This window comes from Nerophis ophidion, linkage group LG10, assembly GCF_033978795.1.
Source record: "Nerophis ophidion isolate RoL-2023_Sa linkage group LG10, RoL_Noph_v1.0, whole genome shotgun sequence".
NCBI lineage: Eukaryota > Metazoa > Chordata > Actinopteri > Syngnathiformes > Syngnathidae > Nerophis > Nerophis ophidion.
In genome coordinates, this window is record NC_084620.1 from 26,165,462 (window position 1) to 26,187,992 (window position 22,531).

A 22,531-nucleotide genomic window follows, 5' to 3' on the forward strand; every position below is an offset into this window, starting at 1 on the left:
AATGGCAACTTAAGTGGGATAATATAAACAGTGGGAAAAAAATAATTGTAATATACAGAAATGGTAATCTATCAATACACAGAAGATTAAGAGAACAAATATAAAGGGAAACAAGAACACTTGACACATGTTTAATTATATTTCTGGTGTGTGTATGTCAAAAATCCAATAAACAAAATGTTTAAAAAAAGGACACAAATAGAAGGGAAGAGGTAGCATTAACAATATTACGATTTAATCATACTAGGATAAATAAAACATTGGCCATAATAGAGAACATTCCAAACATAAATGTGTGTTGAATGTATAAATATTGAATGTATACATTAACCAATATGTATTTTGTATGATTTAAAAAAAAAAAAAAATAGTATTACTATGTGCACACTTGTTGTGCTGCTTGGGTGTATTTTGTTATGTAAACTCTGTCCAACAATTAATGTGGGTGTGATTCACACCTTGAAATTCTGGTTTTGTTTGAACAATGGCTCTCTGATGTCAACAAGCTTTTCGCTCTCTTCCATATTTACACTACAGCCTTTTGGAGTACATAAATTACACTTAAAAAACAACGGAACAAGTAAGTGTGCAGTACTGGACACTTACTAAAAGCCCCCTTTTTTGTGTTTATTGTTTTTCAAATCACCTGACATGTATACTGTGTATATGTACATAATACATAAATTTTTTTAACGGAATTGTTTATATTAATTTTACAGGTTATATATCTTTTATTATTGAATGTATGAAATGTGACAAATATTTAATGGACCACAATGGAATCAAGCCTTTTGGCTTTTTATGCCATCCATTTGCCTTTTTAAAGCATTATTACATGGATTCAATTCTTTAAGATGTCTATAAACTTCTCAATCAATCAATCAATCAAAAAACATCGCCGAAATGGAAACCGAGTGGAAAGTCCACTTGGATTAATCCCTAACTTAGACTATTTTGGCCCAATTTATTTAGTTTTTTTCCTTTTTAGTGGCGAATTGCAGCCACTCAAAGGGGTCAAGTTAGGATTTTGTTTTCAACAAACACTTCCTTGTGGTCCACATAGCACCTAATAGTGGTTCTTTGGTCAACATTTTGCATAGATTATGTTTTACAGACCGTGGTCAAGACGCTTTCTGAACGCCTCTTCAGGTAGAGTCGTGTTTGTGACCGGTCTTATTTACGCGCCTCCACTTCGACAGCAAGTGAGTTGGGCATCAGTCCAAGGCGGCACAAAGTGGCTGGGGAAGTCTGGGCTTCTCTGCTTAGGCTGCTGACCCTGCAACCCAAACTCAGATAAGCGGAAGATGGATGGATGGCACGTAAACGGCGTATTCTCCCCGTCAGTCATGTTGTACTTTTTAGTGCTTCCAGGGTCATCTTGTAACATTAGCTCCTGTCCTAAAACTGTAACACTACTGACAGATATGTTAGGACTATGCTACTTTGTATTAGAAATGGCAACAGCGGATGATGCATGTGCACAGGGTCATCCATCCATTTTCTACCGCTTGTCCCTCTCGGGTACATGTCGCTCCCAATACTGGAGAAAGATGCATTTATCCCTTTAAAAAGATACACTGCGGAAGAATACAGGTTTTTTCTCGAAAAAAACGCAACACAGCCTCACGTGATTTTATTTAAACAGCTCTGAGTGTGGGGGCGGGGAAGAGAGATCAGGCCGAAGTCCGATTGTAACACTCGCAGGCTGTCTGTTGAGAACAATGTCCATGAATATTACTTGTTTAAAACGTCTTGCCGTTTGTTTACATTCATATTTACAAACCATGTATTTTCAGTAAAGTCATCAGTAAAGTCATCTCATTATAGTCCCTCGCCCAGTGTGTGACATTGTGACTGCTCATTTTAGGACGTTGAGTGTAGGGCCAGACAGCAGCGAAAGTCTGAAGCAAATAGACAGAGCCATACCAGCCACACCCAAATTTTATTCAGACTCAAGTTCTGTGAAACGAAACAAAGTTTACAAAAAAGTGGTACGGTGACTTTCCTTGGCTTCATTACAGCACTTCTTACAGCATGACAGTAGAGAGCTTTGTGTTTTATTGCAAGACCATTAATCAGGACAAACACTTTTTTCTGTAAAATCAGAGTCTACCTTTATCATTTCTGGATTTAGAAATGAGAAAAAATGTATTGAAAAATTGAATGCAGATGAAAAAAGTCATACACATTGACATGGTGCCCCTGTGACTGCACACGAAAGTCACCCTACAGTATATATGCACAGTTGTCCAGTGCTTTGGCAAGTCAACAAGCAGACAATATGCACTGTCTGGGGAAAACTGTAGATTTACAATACATTTGTGAGTGTGTGTGTGTCGCCCCCATGTTGAACCCGTTCCTACACCCATGCATGTGCATGTACGAGCCAGTCTGCCTCACATCAAGAGGAGAAAAAAAGGAACTTATTGAATAGAGCGTCGGACTACAATGCCAAACTTGCTCAAAGCTTTTGGGGTAAAACTTTACCATATAGGGAGTTATCCGCTGACGTCACAAGTTGGAAACATGTCAGTTGTGCAAATTTCAAACAGCTCGTAGGACCCCTTAAAATTAGGGACAAACTTAGGTTGAGGATTTAAATCAGTCCCTTCCATCCATCCATCCATCCATCTTCTTTGGCTTATCCGAGGTCGGGTCGCGGGGGCAGCAGCCTAACCAGGGAAGCCCAGACTTCCCTCTCCCCAGCCACTTCGTCTAGCTCTTCCAGTGGGATCCCGAGGCGTTCCCAGGCCAGCCGGAAGATACACCCCCTACCATCACAGATGCTGGCTTTTGAACTTTGCGCCTATAACAATCTGGATGGTTACTTTCCTCTTTGTTCCGGAGGACACCACGTCCACAGTTTCAAAATATAATTTGAAATGTCAGACCACAGAACACTTTCCCACTTTGCATCAGTCCATCTTAGATGAGCTTGGGCCCAGCGAAGCCGGCGGCGTTTCTGGGTGTTTTTGATAAATGGGTTTTGTTTTGCATAGTAGAGTTTTAACTTGCACTTACAATAATATGTATGTGTATACATATATATGTGTATATATATACATATATATGTATATACATATATATGTATATATATACGTATATATATATATATATATATGTATATATACATATATATATATATATATATATATATATGTATATATACATATATATATATATATATATATTTGTATACACTGTATATGTATATTGAACAATGCTGAAAGGTGAAAAAAGGAAAAATTGGAAAATTCAAGTACATTATTTAAATGTTGAGTTTATTTTACAAATCAAGATATTTAGAACAGCGCAAAAGTGCAAAAACAAACTGACAATGTGTGTTACTTGTTTTCCAAACTGATTATGTTGGCTAACATTTAACTGTTTCCTTATGGTTCGTTCCATTTGTACTGGAAAGTCTGAATTTTGAGGTCCTAATATTCTACTCAGAAAGTCGGAGAGTCCTCGCCAACCGTGTTGGCTTTAAAGATGGTTGCTCCGATTCCAAACAATTGAAAGCTTCTGTAATATCCATTATTAGTACTTCTGAGTATTTTTTGTTACAGTAAATCAGTACATGTCCAATTTATTATTGGACATGTACAGTATATATGGTAATATTACTGTAGTGTAAATTACATTTTTTCCATGTGTTTTACACGTTCTAAATTGCTATCAATGGTGTCCGTGTTTCCTCTTCATCCGCCATGTTTGACGATTGCTAAAGGCGTGCATATTTTTCCGTAAATTGTTTCTGGGATAGGATAGACTTTTATTCATCCCAAAATGGGGAAATTATGTGGTTGCTAGTGATGTTCAATACCAGTGATTTTCTTTCCAATCCGATACCAAGTAAAATTCAGGCTGGTATTTGCGATACTGATTCAATACCGATACTTTGCGTGAATATACCTACTACTACGTCTGGTAAAATTTTACAAGAAGTATGCTGCTCCTCGGGAGTCATCATCAAACGACATAAAATCACATGCAAAAAACAAATGATGGATAACTTATTTCTATTGAACTCTGTATGTTTTGTCACCAAATAGCCTTCCACGAAAAAGGATACATATCTCTGCTGTTTTATAATACATAGTAACTAATTTTAATTGTAATCAATTTTCCTAAATAAAAAAATGACGGACTGAATGACTGCGCACATAAGGAAACAATGACGAACCATATGGAAAGAGTTAAATGTTAGCCAACATAATCAGTTTGGAAAACAAGTAACACACATTGTCAGTTTGTTTTTGCACTTTTGCGCTGTTCTAAATATCTTGATTTGTAAAATAAACTCAACATTTAAATAATGTACTTGAATTATCCAATGTTTCCTTTTTTCACCTTTCAGCATTGAAATAGTTAAAATTGTGAAAAAATGAAAATCAAAGACTTCAACTGATTGTAACGGAATTCATATGGATACGATAAAAAAGGTTATTGATAAGATCTCAGGACCATTAATGTATATTAGTAACCTATCATTTCAAACAGGCACATTTCCAGACACAATGAAAATAGCTAAAGTTGCACCAATTTATAAGACTGGAGATAAACATCTATTTACTAATTATGGACCTGTTTCTTTACTTCCACAATTTTCTAAAATCATTGAAAAACTGTTCAACAACAGATTAGAAAATGTCATAAATAAATATAGACTACTCGAAGAGAACCAATATGGATAGGATACAGAGCTAATGTTTTAACTTCAATGGCTTTATTTGAAATCACAGAAGAAATTACCAATGCAATAGATAGTAAAAAATGTGCGGCAGCAGTGTTTATGGATCTAACTAAAGCATTTGACACAATTAATCACAATATTTTATAAAAAAAACTAGAACGATATGGCATCAGAGGGTTAGTCTTAAATTGGATAAGAAGTTATCCAATGCATGGCGCAGTGGGAGAGTGGCCGTGCGCAACCCGAGGGTCGCTGGTTCAAATCCCACCTAGTACCAACCTCGTCACGTCCGTTGTGTCCTGAGCAAGACACTTCACCCTTGCTCCTGATGGGTGCTGGTTGGCGCCTTGCATGGCAGCTCCCTCCATCAGTGTGTGAATGTGTGTGTGAATGGGTAAATGTGGAAGTAATGTCAAAGCGCTTTGAGTACCTTGAAGGTAGAAAAGCGCTATACAAGTACAACCCATTTATCATTTATTTATCATTTATCTAACGAACAGGAAACAATACGTGAAGCTAGGCGAACACACTTCTACAATGCTAAATATATCCTGTGGTGTACTTCAGGGATCAATACTAGGACCTAAATTATTCAATCCCTATATAAATGACATTTGTAAAGTTACAAGAGATTTAAAGTTAGTATTATTTGCGGATGATACAACAGTGTTTTATTCAGGAGAGAACACACAGAAGATAATACAAATAATAACAGAAGAAATGAACAAATTAAAAGAATGGTGGCAGAGGGGTTAGTGCGTCTGCCTCACAATAAGAAGTTCCTGCAGTCCTGGGTTCAAATCCAGGCTTGGGATCTTTCTGTGTGGAGTTTGCATGTTCTCCCCGTGAATGCGTGGGTTCCCTCCGGGTACTCCGGCTTCCTCCCACTTCCAAAGACATGCACCTGGGGATAGGTTGATTGGCAACACTAAATTGGCCCTAGTGTGTGAATGTGAGTGTGAATGTTGTCTGTCTATCTGTGTTGGCCCTGCGATGAGGTGGCAACTTGTCCAGGGTGTACCCCGCCTTCCGCCCGATTGTAGCTGAGATAGGCACCAGCGCCCCCCGCGACCCCGAAAGGGAATAAGCGGTAGAAAATGGATGGATGGATGGATGGTTTGACAAAAACAGATTATCATTGAATCTCAGTAAAACTAAAATAATGCTATTTGGTAACAGTAGAAAAGAAAGTCAAACACAAATACGAATAGAAATTGAAAGAGTAAATGAAACCAAATTTCTAGATATAATGATTGATGATAAATTGAACTGGAAATCTCATGTAAAAAATATACAACATAAAGTATCAAAAAATACGTCAATAATGAATAAAGCCAAATATGGTCTCGACCAAAAATCACTTTATATTCTCTACTGCTCACTAGTGTTACCATATCTGAGTTACTGTGTAGAAATATGGGGACATAATTACAAAAGTACACTTCATTCACTAACGGTGTTACAAAAAAGATCAGTTAGAATAATACATAATGTTGGATATAGAGAACATACAAACCCTTTATTTATTAAATCAAAGATACTGAAATTCCACAACATAGTGAAATTGCAAACAGCTAAAATTATACACAAAGCAAACTATAACCTGCTTCCCAAGAATATACAACAATTCTTCTCAACAAAAGAAGAGAAATATAATCTTAGAGAAAAATGTCATTTAAAACATTTGTATGCACGTACAACACTTAAGACCTTCAGTATATCAGTATGTGGAATTAAATTATGGAATTGATTAAGAAAAGCAATCAAACAATGTACTAATATGATCCACTTCAAGAAACTCTTCAAACTGGAAGTGTTAATAAAGTACAAAAAAGAAGAACCATGATAAACATTCTGATTTTATTCACCCATTCATTCTCAAAATAATCTTACTTAACTCATCGTATGAAATAAAACTTACTTCACCAATTATTTATTTATTTTTATTGTGATTACTTATTACTTATGGAGTGAATACATTGAGAACAGGAAGTGAACAAAAGCTTTAGCAACTGTTATGTAAAAGAAAAGGGGTAGGATTAAATAAGCTCTGCTTCTTCTTACTCCTTTTCGAACATGTTGAAAAGAGAAACTGGAAAATGTGATGTATCATGTTGTATGCTTGCATGTTCGAAATAAACTCAAACTCATACAGTACAGTGTGCAGCTGGCGGGAAAAAAAGTATTTCCCACCAATTGCGTTTCATTTAGTGAACATTTCAATGATTTAGTTTCCTTACATTTTTTTTCTGTAAATTAAATACATGCTGTCAAACTTTTAAAGTATTGATATTTACATTTTAGGATCGATATTGGTATTGATATTTCAGTATCAACGGCACATCACTCGTGGTTGCAGTGGAACGTTTCTAACTTGGTTGTGCCGTCATTCCGAGCTCCGACCTCCAACTTTAAAGGCTAATGGAACGTACTATTAGACCCAGAACTTTTTTTACAGAGAAAAAGTGATAGTTACCTAAAAATAATCAAAGGTGTGATTTAAATAGTGGAAGACAAACAAGTAAAGACCATTATAGGTCCTACTACAGTCACCGAGTCATAGAATATGTGTACAACTAAAAGGTAAAATCCCTGTGTTATTTCATCTGGATGATGCATCTCTCTTCCTTCTCTGATCACTGGACATCCTCTTACATGTTAGCCTCTGAAAAAAAACACAACATTCCAATTAAACACGATGTTTTAAAACCATACACTTGGGATTTTTACTAACATTTTCAGAAAAAAAAACATCCCGCAATTTTATTTGACCACCTTATTTGCACACTTCTGTAATTTTATATTTTAAGCGCATTAACCTCACTTAAAATACTATATCGAAGTATGGAATTATAGTATGGAGATGTGTCTGAATTGGCGCAGTTCCATACTTCCATTTACAAAGCTGTGTGCATTAACAAATGCTAAGTGTATGTATGGAAGTGCATATTGAGACAGGCTTCAATACCTACACTAAGGACTTGATTAACTCAGATCTGAATATATCTCGCTAAACAGCGTGTCCAAACAATAAAATAGGGTGTACTAGGGCGTGTGATCTACTAAAAGTGCGTGAACTCTGTACTATGAGAATGCATATTTATAAATATATATATATATATATATATATATATATATATATATATATATATGCACGCATATGTATATATATATATATATACATATATATATATACATACATACACATATGTATATATATATATGTGTGTATAAATGTGTGTGTGTGTGTATATTTATATATATATATATATATATATATATATATATATATATATATATATATGTATGTATTTACATATAAATGTGTGTATATATGTATATATACATATATATGTGGGGCAAAAAAGTATTTAGTCAGTCCCCGATTGTGCAAGTTCTCTCACTTAAAATGATGGCAGAGGTCTGTAATTTTAGTCATAGGTACACTTTAACTGTGAAAGATGGAATGCAAAAAAAAATCCAGAAATTCACATTGTAGGAATTTTAAAGAATTTAATGGTAAATTATGGTGGAAAATAAGTATTTGGTCAACCATTCAAAGCTCTCACTGATGGAAGGAGGTTTTGGCTCAAAACCTCACGATACATGGCCCCATTCATTCTTTCCTTGACACGGATCAATCGTCCTGTCCCCTTAGCAGAAAAACAGCCCAAAAGCATGATGTTTACACCTCCATGCTTCACACTAGGTTTGTGTTTTTGGGATGCTACTCAATATTCTTCTTCCTAAAAACACGACGAGTTGAGTTTATACCAAAAAGTTCTATTTTGGGTTCATCTGACCACATGAAATTCTCCCAATCCTCTGCTGTATCATCCATGTGCTCTCTGGCAAACTTCAGACGGGCCTGGACATGTCCTGGCTTAAGCAGGGGGACACGTCTGGCACTGCGGGATTTGATTTCCTGTCTCCGTAGTGTGTTACTGATGGTAAGCTTTGTTACTTTGGTCCCAGCTCTCTGCAGGTCATTCATCAGGTCCCCCCGTGTGGTTCTGGGATTTTTGCTCACTGTCTCATCATCATTTTGACCCCACGGGATGAGATCTAGCGTGGAGCCCCAGATGGAGGGAGATTATCAGTGGTCTTGTATGTCTTCCATTTTCTGATAATTGCTCCCACAGTTGATTTTTTCACATCAAGCTGGTTGCCTATTGTAGATTCACTCTTCCCAGTCTGGTGCAGGTCTACAATTCTTTTCCTGGTGTCCTTTGACAGCTCTTTGGTCTTGGCCTTATTGGAGTTTATACACACACATATGTACACACATATACACACACACACATAAATATATATATGTATATACACACATATATATATATACACACACATATATATACACATATATATATATATATATATATATATACACATATATATATATATATATATATATATACACATACATATATATATATATATATACACATACATATATATATATATATACACATACATATATATATATATACACATACATATATATATATATATACACATACATATATATATATATATACACATACATATATATATATATATATATACACATACATATATATATATATATATACACATACATACACATACATATATATACACATACATATATATATATATATATACACATACATACACATACACATATATATATATATATATATATATATATATATATATATATATATATATATACATACACACACATATATATACACACACACATATATACATACACACACACATTATATATATATATACATATATATATATATATATATATATATGCATACATGTGCAGCTTATACTGCATATAAAACGTTGGAGGGTATTGAAGTTGTCTTTGAAAGCTACATTGATTACAATGCATGAGTAAACACACTTACACCATCAAAATTCTAAGTGTAATGTATTAAAGTACTGAAACTGAGATACAGCAAATTACGCATTTTGAGACACACTTTCAACAACTGGGTTCTATTAACACAGATACGACTGTATATACGGCGGATACTGCCCTCCAAAATAATTTCTCTCTTTATGATGAAATAACAATAGAAGAATTGTTACAATGTGTAAATGGAATAAAACAAACATGTTTACTTGACCCACTTCCTGGGAAACTTATCAAGGAGTTCTTTGTACAAACCCTGTTTCCATATGAGTTGAGAAATTGTGTTAGATGTAAATATAAACGGAATACAATGATTTGCAAATCATTTTCAACCCATATTCAGTTGAATATGCTACAAAGACAACCTATTTGATGTTAAAACTGATAAAAAAAATTTTTTGCAAATAATCATTAACTTTAGAATTTGATGCCAGCAACACGTGACAAAGAAGTTGGGAAAGGTGGCAATAAATTCTGATAAAGTTTAGGAATGCTCATCAAACACTTAATTGGAACATCCCACAGGTGTGCAGGCTAATTCGGAACAGGTGGGTGCCATGATTGGGTATAAAAAAAGCTTCCATGAAATGCTAAGTCATTCACAGGGTCACCACTTTTTAAGCAAATTGTCGAACAGTTTTAGAAACATCATTTCTCAACGAGCTATTGCTAGGAATTTAGGGATTTTACCATCTATGGTCCGTAAAATCATCAAAAGGTTCAGAGAGTCTGGAGAAATCACTGCATGTGAGCAATGATAGTATGGACCTTTGATCCTTCAGTGTTACTGCATCAAAAACCGACATCAGTGTGTAAAGGATATCACCATAGGGGCTCAGGTACACTTCATAAAACCACTGTCAGTAACTACAGTTGGTCGCTACATCTGTAAATGCAAATTAAAAATCTACTATGCAAAGCGAAAGCCATTTATCAACAACACAAAGGAACGCCGCCGGCTTCGCTGGGCCCGAGCTCATCTAAGACGGACTGATGCAAAGTGGAAAAGTGTTCTGTGGTCTGACGAGTCCACATTTCAAATTATATTTGGAAACTGTGGACATGGTGTCCTCCGGAACAGAGAGGAAAATAACCATCCGGATTGCTATAGGCGCAAATTTCAAAAGCCAGCATCTGTGATGGTATGGGGGTGTATTAGTGCCCAAGGCATGGGTAACTGACACATCTGTGAAGGCACCATTAATGCTGAATGGTCCATACAGGTTTTGGAGCAAAATATGTTGTCATCCAAGCAACGTTATCATGGACGCCCCTGCTTATTTCAGCAAAACAATGCCAAGCCACGTGTTACAACAGCGTGGCTTCGTAGTAAAAGAGTGTGGGTACTTTTCTGGCCCGCCTGCAGTAGAGACATGTCTCCCATCGAAAATGAGTGGCGCATTATGAGCGTAAAATACGACAACAGGACCCCAGACTGTTTTACAACTTAAGCTGTATATCAAGCAAGAATGGTAAAGAGTTCCACTTTCAAAGCTTCAAAAAATAGTTTCCTCGGTTCCCAAACGTTTATTGAGTGGTGTTATAAGAAAATGTGATGTAACACAGTGGTGAACATGCCCTTTCCCAACTACTTTGGCACGTGTTGCAGCCATGAAATTCTAAGTTAATTATTTGCAAAAAAAACTAAAAGTTTATGAGTTTGAACATCAATTCTCTAGTAGTGCATTCAATTGAATATGGGTTTAAAATGATTTGCAAATCATTGTATTCCGTTTATATTTACATCGAACACAACTTCCCAACTCTTATGGAAACGGGTTTGTATTATTAGGTCCATCAGTGTTAAATATTATAAACTTATCACTTTCCTCTGGCACTGTTTCCCTAGCATTAAAAAAAAGTGGTTATTCATTCTCTCCTTAAAAGACTTAACCTCGATCCTGACCTCATGGTAATTTACCGACCGGTGTCACACCTTCCCTTCATTTCGAAAATCCTCGAAAAAATTGTTGCAGAGCAGTTAAATGAACACTTAGCGTCTAACAATCTATGTGAAACCTTTCAATCCGGTTTCAGGGCAAATCACTCTACTGAGACAGCCCTCGCAAAAATGACTAATGATCTATTGCTAACGATGGATTCTGATGCGTCATCTATGTTGATGCTCCTCGATTTTAGCGCTGCTTTCTATACCGTCGATCATAATATTTAATTAGAGCGTATCAAAACACGAATTGGTATGTCAGACTTAGTCCTGTCTTGGTTGAACTCTTATCTTACTGACAGGATGCAGTGAGTCTCCCATAACAATGTGACCTCGGACTAACGTGTGGAGTTCCCCAGGTTTCGGTTCTTGGCCCTGCACTCTTCAGCATCTACATGCTGCCGCTAGGTGATATCATACACAAGTACGGTGTTAGCTTTCACTGTTATGCTGATGACACCCAACTCTACATGCCCCTGAAGCTGACCAACACGCCGGATTGTAGTGAGCTGGAGGCGTGTCTTAATGAAATTAAACAATGGATGTCCGCTAACTTTTTGCAACTCAACGCCAAGAAAACTAAAATGCTGATTATTCTTCCTGCTAGACACGACCTCTATTTAATAATACAACTTTAACATTTGACAACCAAACAATTAAACAAGGGGACTCGGTAAAGAATCTGGGTATTATCTTCGACCCGACTCTCTTGTTTGAGTCACACATTAAGAGCGTAACCAAAATGGCCTTCTTTCATCTCCGTAATATCGCTAAAGTTCGTTCCATTTTGTCCACTAGCGACGCTGAGATCATTATCCATGCGTTTGTTACGTCTCGTCTCGATTAGTGTAACATATTATTTTCGGGTCTCCCCATGTCTAGCATTAAATGATTACAGTTGGTACAAAATGCGGCTGCTAGACTTTTGACAAGAACAAGAAAGTTTGATCATATTACGCCTGTACTGGCTCACCTGCACTGGCTTCCTGTGCACTTAAGATGTGACTTTAAGGTTTTACTACTTACGTATAAAATACTACACGGTCTAGCTCCAGCCTATCTTGCCTATTGTATTGTACCATATGTACCGGCAAGAAATCTGCGTTCAAAGGACTCCGGCTTCTTAGTGATTCCCAGAGCCCAAAAAAAGTCTGCGGGCTATAGAGCGTTTTCCATTCGGGCTCCAGTACTCTGGAAAGCCCTCCCGGTAACAGTTCGAGATGCTACCTCAATAGAAGCATTTAAGTCTCACCTAAAAACTCATTTGTATACTCTAGCCTTTAAATAGACCCCCTTTTTAGACCAGTTGATCTGCCGTTTCTTTTCTTTTTCTCCTTTGCCCCCCTCTCCCTTGTGGAAGGGGGGGCGGGGGGACACAGGTCCGGTGGCCATGGATGAAGTACTGGCTGTCCAGAGTCGGGACCCAGGATGGACCGCTCGCCTGTGTATCGGTTGGGGACATCTCTGCACTGGTGATCCGCCTCCGCTTGTGATGGTTTCCTGCTGGCTCCACTATGGACGGGACTCTCGCTACTATATTGGATCCACTTTGGACTGGACTCTCACCGTTATGTTGGATCCACTATGGATTGGACATTCATAATATCATGTTAGGCCCGCTTGACATCCATTGCTTTCGGTCCCCTGGGTTGCCTACATCATTGTCACTGTCACTGACGTCCCACTGGGTGTGAGTTTTTCCTTGCCCTTATGTGAGCACTGTACCAAGGATGTTGTTGTGGTTTGTGTAGCCCTTTGAGACACTTGTGATTAAGGGTTATATAAATAAACATTGATTGACTTTCATACTTACACTGCTGTTTAGACAATGCTTTCTATTCTGTACTTTAATTTGCACAAATCCACACTTACATTTTGAGTACAGATGTTAGTTATTTATACACTTATACGACAGCTATGCACTTCTAAAAAGCAGGAAATTCCTGATACGGAAGGCCTTCTATTAGTTGAATTGTATTCCTTTTGGTTTAAATGTATAGTAGGTCTACAGGTATTTTTTTATTTCCCAGAAATCCCACTCAGAAATTCTAACTGACTTTATTATTGTAACTCACCCCAGTCAAAGTCTTTTCCAGAATATGTGGCGTGAAGAACTTTACACATGAACTTGTCTCCTCGCACAAGCGTAGTCTCAACGTGCTTGGTCAGGTGGAAGTGCCAGTTCTTCTTGAAGCTCAGATCTGTCAGAACGGCCTCGTCGATCTCCTCTCCATTCTTGAACAACTTAATGTGGATGTCAGGGGGGTGGAATTCGCTCACGTGACAGATCACTGTGTTTTGCTCCCCAAACTTTGCTGGGTTGTAGGTGTAGACCTGAACTTTTGGCTGACCTAACAAAGAGAAGGAAGTGGTGTTACAAACATAACATGGGCTCAAAATGGAGGACACATCATGATAAACAAAGAGAAGAATGCTGCCAAGTGACCTTTGGTTATATACAATATACATCATATTGCTTATTATTAGAATAAAAAACATTATTTAGTTATACATTGGTATTCAGTGTGCAGTTTACGAGGTTTTGCAGGGTGGAGTTTTTCCAGGAAATCGAAACCTAACTAACTCGACAGCAATTTCATGTTCGTTTCTTACAAAGCACAATGTTATACGAATACTTACTGAACTTGGAGCCCACTTCCAAGCAAACAGCAGCCAGGGTTAGCAAAAATGCGAGAAGCCTCATGTTTACGCCGCTCGACTTAGCTTAACGCGCTAAACTAAAACGAAAGTATTTCGGAGCAGTTGAGAAACAGATATGCGCAATTGACCGCCCACTGACCCTGTAAGGGCCAATCATTTATTAGCTTTTGTTGTTGCTGGGTAAAGGAGTTTGCTTAGTTTAACTTAGAGATTCACGCCACATAACAAAGACAACATGTATCCACACTAACGCGGATATTTTCAAAAACTCACATTCTTTGCGTATCGTCTTTTAAAACACACGTAAATGGTGTTTTACTGCTTACTACAACCATCCATCTACCATGAATTGATTAACGTGGACCCCGACTTAAACAAGTTGAAAAACTTATTCGGGTGTTACCATTTAGTGGTCAATTGTACGGAATATGTACTGTACTGTGCAATCTACTGATAAAAGTATCAATCAATCAATCAATCAATCAATCCATCCATCCATTTACTACCGCTTATTCCCTCTTGGGGTCGCTGGTGCCTATCTCAGCTACAATCGGGCGGAGGGCGGCGTACATCCTGGACAAGTCGTCACCTAGTCGCAGGGGCAACGCAGATAGACACAACATTCACACTCACATTCTCACACTAGGGCCAATTTAGTGTTGCCAATCAACCTATCTCCAGGTGCATGTCTTTGGAAGTGGAAGGAAGACGGAGGGAACGGGGAGGACATGCAAACTCCACAAAGATCCCGAACCCGGGATTGAACCCTGACTACTCAGGACCTTCGTATTGTGAGGCAGACTCAATAACCCCTCTATCACCGTGCTGCCCATACAACAACCAACGAGTTAAAATACAAAATCCAGAGCGCCCTGCGTCCCTTCTTCTTCTTCTTCTTTTGTTGTTTTTATGGCAGTTGGCAAGCAACCTTCTGGTGTGCATTACCGCCACCTACTGTAATGGAGTGTGGACCGAGGTGGATCCCTGCTCTATATTCTTTTACTTAAGCCAGGGTTTTTTAAATATGTGTATATTGCTTTATACCCTATGTTTTCTGAATGCAATCCTAATATACTTCCCACTTCTAACCTAATATTTTCTTTTGCTAACTTATTTTCCAGTATTTCTCTTTCTCTATTATATTTCCTACATTGTATTAAGACATGGTCAACATTTTTTCTATCTGGTGGCAAAAATCACACAGCCCTGTAGTATGTTTGCCTATCAATTTTACTGAACTATTTAGATATGTATGTCCTAATCTCATTCTAGTAATAATGTCTTCTTCTTTCCTATTTCTACCCCCTCCTCTCATTACACCTACTTTCCTCTGGACTTTGTAAAACTCTCTACCTTTTGTTTCCTTATTCCAATTATCCTGCCACTTTTTATTGTGTTCTATCTTAATTATGCTCTTCACTTCTTCTTTACTGTGCTTAATCTCCATGTTTACTTCTGTTTTAGTGGTTGCTTGTTTTGCGTACCTATCAGCTAACTCATTTCCCTCAACTCCTACATGAGCAGGAACCCAGAGAAATGTTACCACACCTCCCGCTTTATTTACCCTGTAGATTGCCTGAATTATTTCATAAACTATATCTTGTCTTGTTTCTGATGTTATGTTTTTATGCTCGTCAATGCACTGCTGGAGTCCGAGCACACAACTACTTTCCTTGCTTTGTTTTCCTCTATCCAGTTAACTGCCATATAAATTGCTACCAATTCCCCCGTAAAAACAGATAGTTTATCACTAATTCTTTTATTTAACACTATATTTCTCTGTGGGATAACTGCAGCAGCTCCTACTTTACTATTTATAGTTTTTGATGCATCTGTGAATATCATAATGTTATCAAAAAACATTTCCTCAATCCATTGTTCTATTTGGTAACTACTTAAATGTCTATTCTTCAGGAACTGCATGTCTACCTTTGGGTTTTCATACATCCACGGTGGTATTGCAGGAATTGGTACTGTAGGGCTAACTTTAATATTGCCAATTTGTGTTTTTTTACATATATCTCCTATTATCCACCCAAAACTATTAATTTTTTTCTTCCCTTTTTCTTGGCAGTTTATTAGCACTTGACGGGTTGGATGTCCTTGCTTGGATCCTTTTAAGTTTGCCCAATAAACTGCTGAGAGTTGATCTCTCCTCATGTCCAAAGGTTTTTCATTCATTTCTACTTGTAATGCTGCCACTGGAGTAGATTTAGTAGCTCCACAACATAATCTTAAAGCCTGCGACTGGATCCGGTCTATTTTTTCAAGTAGAGTTTTTGAAGCAGATTGATAAATAATGCATCCGTAGTCGATAACAGATCGAATTAAAGTGATATATATTGTTTTCAATGTCAACCTATCAGCCCCCCAATCTTTACCCCTCAAAGCCCTCATTATATTTAACACCTTTTTACTTTTCTCCACTGTGGGTTGACCAGTTAATATTTTTATCAAACCATATTCCTAAATATTTAAATACTTGTACCTCTTCTATGTTTTCGCCATAGAGTTTTATTTGGAGCTTGTTTTGTACTTTCCTCTTCGTAAAATTTATGACTTTTGTCTTTCCAACAGAGAATCTTAAACCCCAAGCCGTCCCCCAGTCTTGAACATTATTTACCGCTTTTTGAATCTTCTTTTCTATATGATTTGTATTTCTACCTCTCTTCCACATCACTCCATCATCAGCAAACAATGCCACCTCCACTAACCCTTCCACTTCACTAAAAACTTCATTTATCATGATGGAAAATAGTACTGGACTTATTATACTCCATTGTGGGGTCCCATTTTCCACTTCGTATTCTCTGCTATATTCATTCTCTATTTTTACTAATAATGTTCTACTTGTTAAAAAGTCTTTTATCCATCTGTACATTCTTCCTCTAATCCCAATCTTATTTAGTTTCATCAGCAACCCCCGTTTCCACAACATATCATACGCTTTCTCTATGTCAAAAAATACCGCAATTATACTTTCTTTATTTATTTGTCCCTTTCTAATTTCCTCTTCCAGCTGCACTGCTGGGTCATTTGTGCTTCTTGCTTTGCAAAAACCACTTTGGTAGTTTTTTATAATTTCTTTTGACTCTAAATAATATATTAATCTTTCATTAATCATTTTTTCCATTACTTTGCCCAAATTTGAGGTCAATGCTATCGGCCCATAATTTCCTGCCTCTTCCGGATCTTTCCCTGGCTTGCATATTGGAATTATTACAGCTGTTTTCCACTCATCTGGTCATTTTCCTTCTTCATATATCCTATTATATAATTTCAAGACCACTTCTTTGCCGATGTTACCTAAATTTTTGATCATTTGATAACTCACCAGGTCTTTCCCTGGCGTCGTATTTTTAACTTTTTTTAAAATTCGAACCATTTCATCCCAAGAAAATGTCATATCCATAGTGTTGGTAAAACTATTATCGTTGTCTTCCTTCATTTCCTTAATATTTAAACTAATTGTTTCTTCTCTCTTTTGTTTTTCTACATTTCTCAAATTATCATTACTGTGCACTTTAACAAAGGTTTTTGCTAAAAGTTCTGCTTTTTCTTTATTTCCTACCACACTCCGCGTTCCATCTTTCATCACATGAGTTTTATGTTCTTTTCTGACCCCTGACATTCTCTTGATCATTCCCCACACTTGGCTTAAAGGAGTAGTTCTATTTAGTGTTTCACAAAAAGTTCTCCAATGGTGTTTTCTTGTTTTTTTAATAACATACCTTACTCTAGCTTGATTCCTTTTATATTGGATCATGTCTTGGAAATTATGTGTTCTTCTCAATATTCTAAATGCTCTATTCCGTTCTTGTATTGCATCTGTGCACTCTTGCGTCCACCACGGCACTATCTTCCTTCTTCTCCCTATACTATTCCTTGGTATGCTCTGTTCGGCTGCTTCTATTATGCACTTTGTAATATCTGTATTTAATTGTTTAATATCTTGTTTTATATCTACTTCCTTTAAAGTTATGTCGGTAATTTCCCTAAATTTCCCCCAGTCACCATGATTATACTTCCATGTTCCTTCTATCCTAGAGCTTTCTGTCCTATGATTTATGTTTATGTGAATGAAGATTGGATAGTGATCACTTCCCATTGTGCTGTATTTATTTACTTCCCACTCCACCTTTCCTGCTAACCCTTGTGACACTAGTGTTAAATCTATTGGTTTCTTTACCCGTGACGACATCTAACCTTGTTCCCGACCCATCATTCACACACACCAGTTCTTTTTCCTCCAAAAGTGCTTCCAATGTATCCCCATTCCAGTCATCCCTTTCACCCCACATTGTGCTATGTGCATTAAAGTCACCACACCAAATAATATTGCCACTCCAGTGCTCGATTATTGTTTCTAGTTGGTAAATTTCTAATTTCTTGCATGGATTATAGAAGTTTAGTACTTTGTATCTTTCTTTATTATTCCATACTTCTACTCCTACTATCTCTAGTTCTTGTTTTACTTTTAATATTGAATAATGCATATCTTCCTTAATAAATATGGCACATCCTCCTCCTTGCCCATCATTTCTATCTTTACTTATCGTTATATATCCTTTTATTATAAAGTTTAATTTTGGATTCAGCCATGTTTCTTGAATACATATTATATGTGGTTTATTTTTCATATTATAAATATATCCCTTTAATTCCTGTCCATTTGCTATCAAACTTCTGGCATTCCACTGAACAATCAACATGGCGTTGGATTGTGGCAACATGACTCGGTCTCGTCTACTCTCTGTAGTTCACCTTGCACCTGTTCCCAGGATAGTTCTTTGAAATTTAAAAACTTTGCTGCTGCTTTGACAATTATTTTGATTTTCTCAGTCTTGTTTCTAGCCTGTTCTGTACAATTTATTACGTAAGCCAGGAATACAACTAGTTTGTCCATGGAAATTCCTATATTTGCTGCCTCTTGTTTTTTATTTCTTGAACTATTTTCACTTCTGTCCTGTTCTGCACTTTCTTGATTTCTTGTTTTAACTGCCTCTGCGTATGTAATATTTCTTTCAACTCTGATTTGCTGTACTTCTGTTGCCTGTTTTCTTATGATGCAGCCCCCATACGCTGCTGTGTGATTCCCGCCACAATTACAGCACTTGACCTGTTCATTTTCCCCACATTGTCCATATTCATGCTCCCCTCCACACCTTCCACATCTCATCTTAGCATGACACACACTAGCTATGTGCCCATAGCGTTGGCACTTGAAACAACGTACTGGGGGTGGCACGTAAGCTCTAACATAGAAGCTTAAATATCCAATCATGATTCTCTCTGGTAGGACCTCCTCTGCAAATTGCACTAGCATGGATTCGCTCTCAGTCTTTTCACCGTTCCTAAACTCCATCATTCTTTTCATCATAGTGACAGTTCCTCCTTTTATTTCTCTTTTCAGATCATCTAAATTTTCTCCTCTTGGGATTCCTGTCACGACTCCTCTTGCCCCCTTTCGTTCTCCCACTTCGATTTTTTCCTTTATTATTTTGTTGCACAGTTTTTGCAATCGCATTGCTTTGTTCTTTTGCTCTCCATTTGTGCATTTAATCAACAGCCGTCCGTCCCTGAGCACCTTCGCTATCTCCACCTCTCCAATGTCCTTCTTTAATCCCTTAACCAGTGTCATCAAACTAATGTCATTCATATCTTGGTTTGATTTAAATGTATAAATTATCTTATATTCATCCACCATAACCCTTTTCCTCTTATCAACCTCTTCATCGTCTTCATGCACTCTTTTAGCACTCGACTTTCCTTCACTCCCTCCTCTCCCCTTCTTTCCTCTCTCCCCTCTAGTCCTATCCATTTCCATACTATCCTCATACATCCCGTCACTATCCCCTTCCATCTCGATCCAGTCACAAAACAGATTTAGACACTCTCGCCGCCGCCAAATTCACTCCAAATGTTTGGTAGTTCCGCGTCTCTCCTTCCGGAAGCTTCCACCGACCGCTCGCCCGACGCTTTTTGTTGTTACAAGTGAGGAGATCCCCTGCGTCCCTTGAAAATGACGTCACGGTTAAAATGCATCTATTTGCTTGTCACAAAAATCAAATACATAATTTGTGATCACTGATGGTTATACTATATCTATATATTTTTAAATGCTACAGTGGTGTGTGGACATAATTGTCTTAGTGGAAAAAAAAATCATACAATATTGTAATTATTTTCCTTAAGATTATCAGAACGAAATATATGTCCCGAAAAATTTAATGCAAGGAATTTCAAAATAATAGTTGAGTGTTTTTTTTGTTGTTTTTTGTTTTTATTCATAAATATTTACCAACAAGAATATGAACTATAATAATCAAAATATGTACACAAACAGTAAAAAAAAAACAGTACAATACAGCACCTGAGGGTTTTAAATTCAATAAAGCAACTAAAGTAGAATGCAATATATAACTCTATTTTATTTTTGTATATATATATATATATATATCACTGCAATAATGACAGTAAAACACTATTCTTTTCTATTCTATTATATACATATATATATATATATATATATATATATATATATATATATGTGTGTATATATATATATGTGTGTATATATATATATACATATATATATACACACACACATATATATACAAATATATATATATATATATATATATATATATATATATATATATATATATATATATATATATAGTGTTAGATGTAAATATAAACGGAATACAATGATTTGCAAATCATTTTCAACCCATATTCAGTTGAATATGCTACAAAGACAACATATTTGATGTTCAAACTGATAAATATTTTTTTGTTGTTGCAAATAATCATTAACTTTAGAATTTGATGCCAGCAACACGTGACAAAGAAGTTGGAAAAGGTGGCAATAAATACTGATAAAGTTGAGAAATGCTCATCAAACACTTATTTGGAACATCCCACATGTGAGCAGGATAATCGGGAACAGGTTGGTGCCATGATTGGGTATAAAAGGAGCTTCCATCCATCCATCCATCCATCATCTTCCGCTTATCCGAGGTCGGGTCGCGGGGGCAGCAGCCTAAGCAGGGAAGCCCAGACTTCCCTATCTCCAGCCACTTCGTCTAGCTCTTCCCGGGGGATCCCGAGGCGTTCCCAGGCCAGCCGGGAGACATAGTCTTTCCAACGTGTCCTGGGTCTTCCCCGTGGCCTCCTACCAGCTGGACGTGCCCTAAACACATCCCTAGGGAGGCGTTCGGGTGGCATCCTGACCAGATGCCCGAACCACCTCATCTGGCTCCTCTCGATGTGGAGGAGCAGCGGCTTTACGTTGAGCTCCTCCCGGACGGCAGAGCTTCTCACCCTATCTCTAAGGGAGAGCCCCGCCACCCGGCGGAGGAAACTCATTTCGGCCGCTTGTACCCGTGATCTTATCCTTTCGGTCATGACCCAAAGCTCATGACCATAGGTGAGGATGGGAACGTAGATCGACCGGTAAATTGAGAGCTTTGCCTTCCGGCTCAGCTCCTTCTTCACCACAACGGATCGATACAACGTCCGCATTACTGAAGACGCCGCACCGATCCGCCTGTCGATCTCACGATCCACTCTTCCCCCACTCGTGAACAAGACTCCTAGGTACTTGAACTCCTCCACTTGGGGCAGGGTCTCCTCCCCAACCCGGAGATGGCACTCCACCCTTTTCCGGGCGAGAACCATGGACTCGGACTTGGAGGTGCTGATTCTCATTCCGGTCGCTTCACACTCGGCTGCGAACCGATCCAGTGAGAGCTGAAGATCCCGGCCAGATGAAGCCATCAGGACTACATCATCTGCAAAAAGCAGAGACCTAATCCCGTGGCCACCAAACCGGAACCCCTCAACGCCTTGGCTGCGCCTAGAAATTCTGTCCATAAAAGTTATGAACAGAATCGGTGACAAAGGACAGCCTTGGCGGAGTCCAACCTTCACTGGAAACGTGTCCGACTTACTGCCAGCAATGCGGACCAAGCTCTGACACTGATCATACAGGGAGCGGACTGCCACAATAAGACATTCCGATACCCCATACTCTCTGAGCACTCCCCACAGGACTTCCCGAGGGACACGGTCGAATGCCTTCTCCAAGTCCACAAAGCACATGTAGACTGGTTGGGCAAACTCCCATGCACCCTCAAGAACCCTGCCGAGAGTATAGAGCTGGTCCACAGTTCCACGACCAGGACGAAAACCACACTGTTCCTCCTGAATCCGAGGTTCGACTATCCGGCGAAGCCTCCTCTCCAGTACACCTGAATAAACCTTACCGGGAAGGCTGAGGAGTGTGATCCCACGATAGTTGGAACACACCCTC

General features: G+C 37.8%; 1 protein-coding gene across 1 annotated transcript; it reads right to left on the reverse strand.

The window, feature by feature from the left end:
- Window positions 1-6,623: 6,623 nt before the first annotated feature.
- On the reverse strand, window positions 6,624-14,359 carry LOC133560560 (beta-2-microglobulin-like). Its single transcript, XM_061913203.1, has 3 exons — window positions 14,194-14,359; window positions 13,629-13,904; window positions 6,624-7,361 (listed from the first exon to the last, which is right to left on the reverse strand). The coding sequence occupies exons 1-3, from the start codon at window positions 14,255-14,257 to the stop codon at window positions 7,348-7,350; spliced, it is 354 nt and encodes a 117-aa protein (XP_061769187.1). The 5' UTR covers window positions 14,258-14,359; the 3' UTR covers window positions 6,624-7,347.
- Between the last annotated feature and the right edge of the window lie 8,172 nt (window positions 14,360-22,531).

Excerpts from the sequence above, each read along its gene's own strand:
- LOC133560560 (XM_061913203.1), bottom strand. The coding sequence starts at position 14,257 with ATGAGGCTTCTCGCATTTTTGCTAACCCTGGCTGCTGTTTGCTTGGAA. Across the intron at positions 13,905-14,193 it reads GGAAGTGGGCTCCAAGTTCA|GTCAGCCAAAAGTTCAGGTC; the intron begins GTAAGTATTCGT and ends TCTCTTTGTTAG.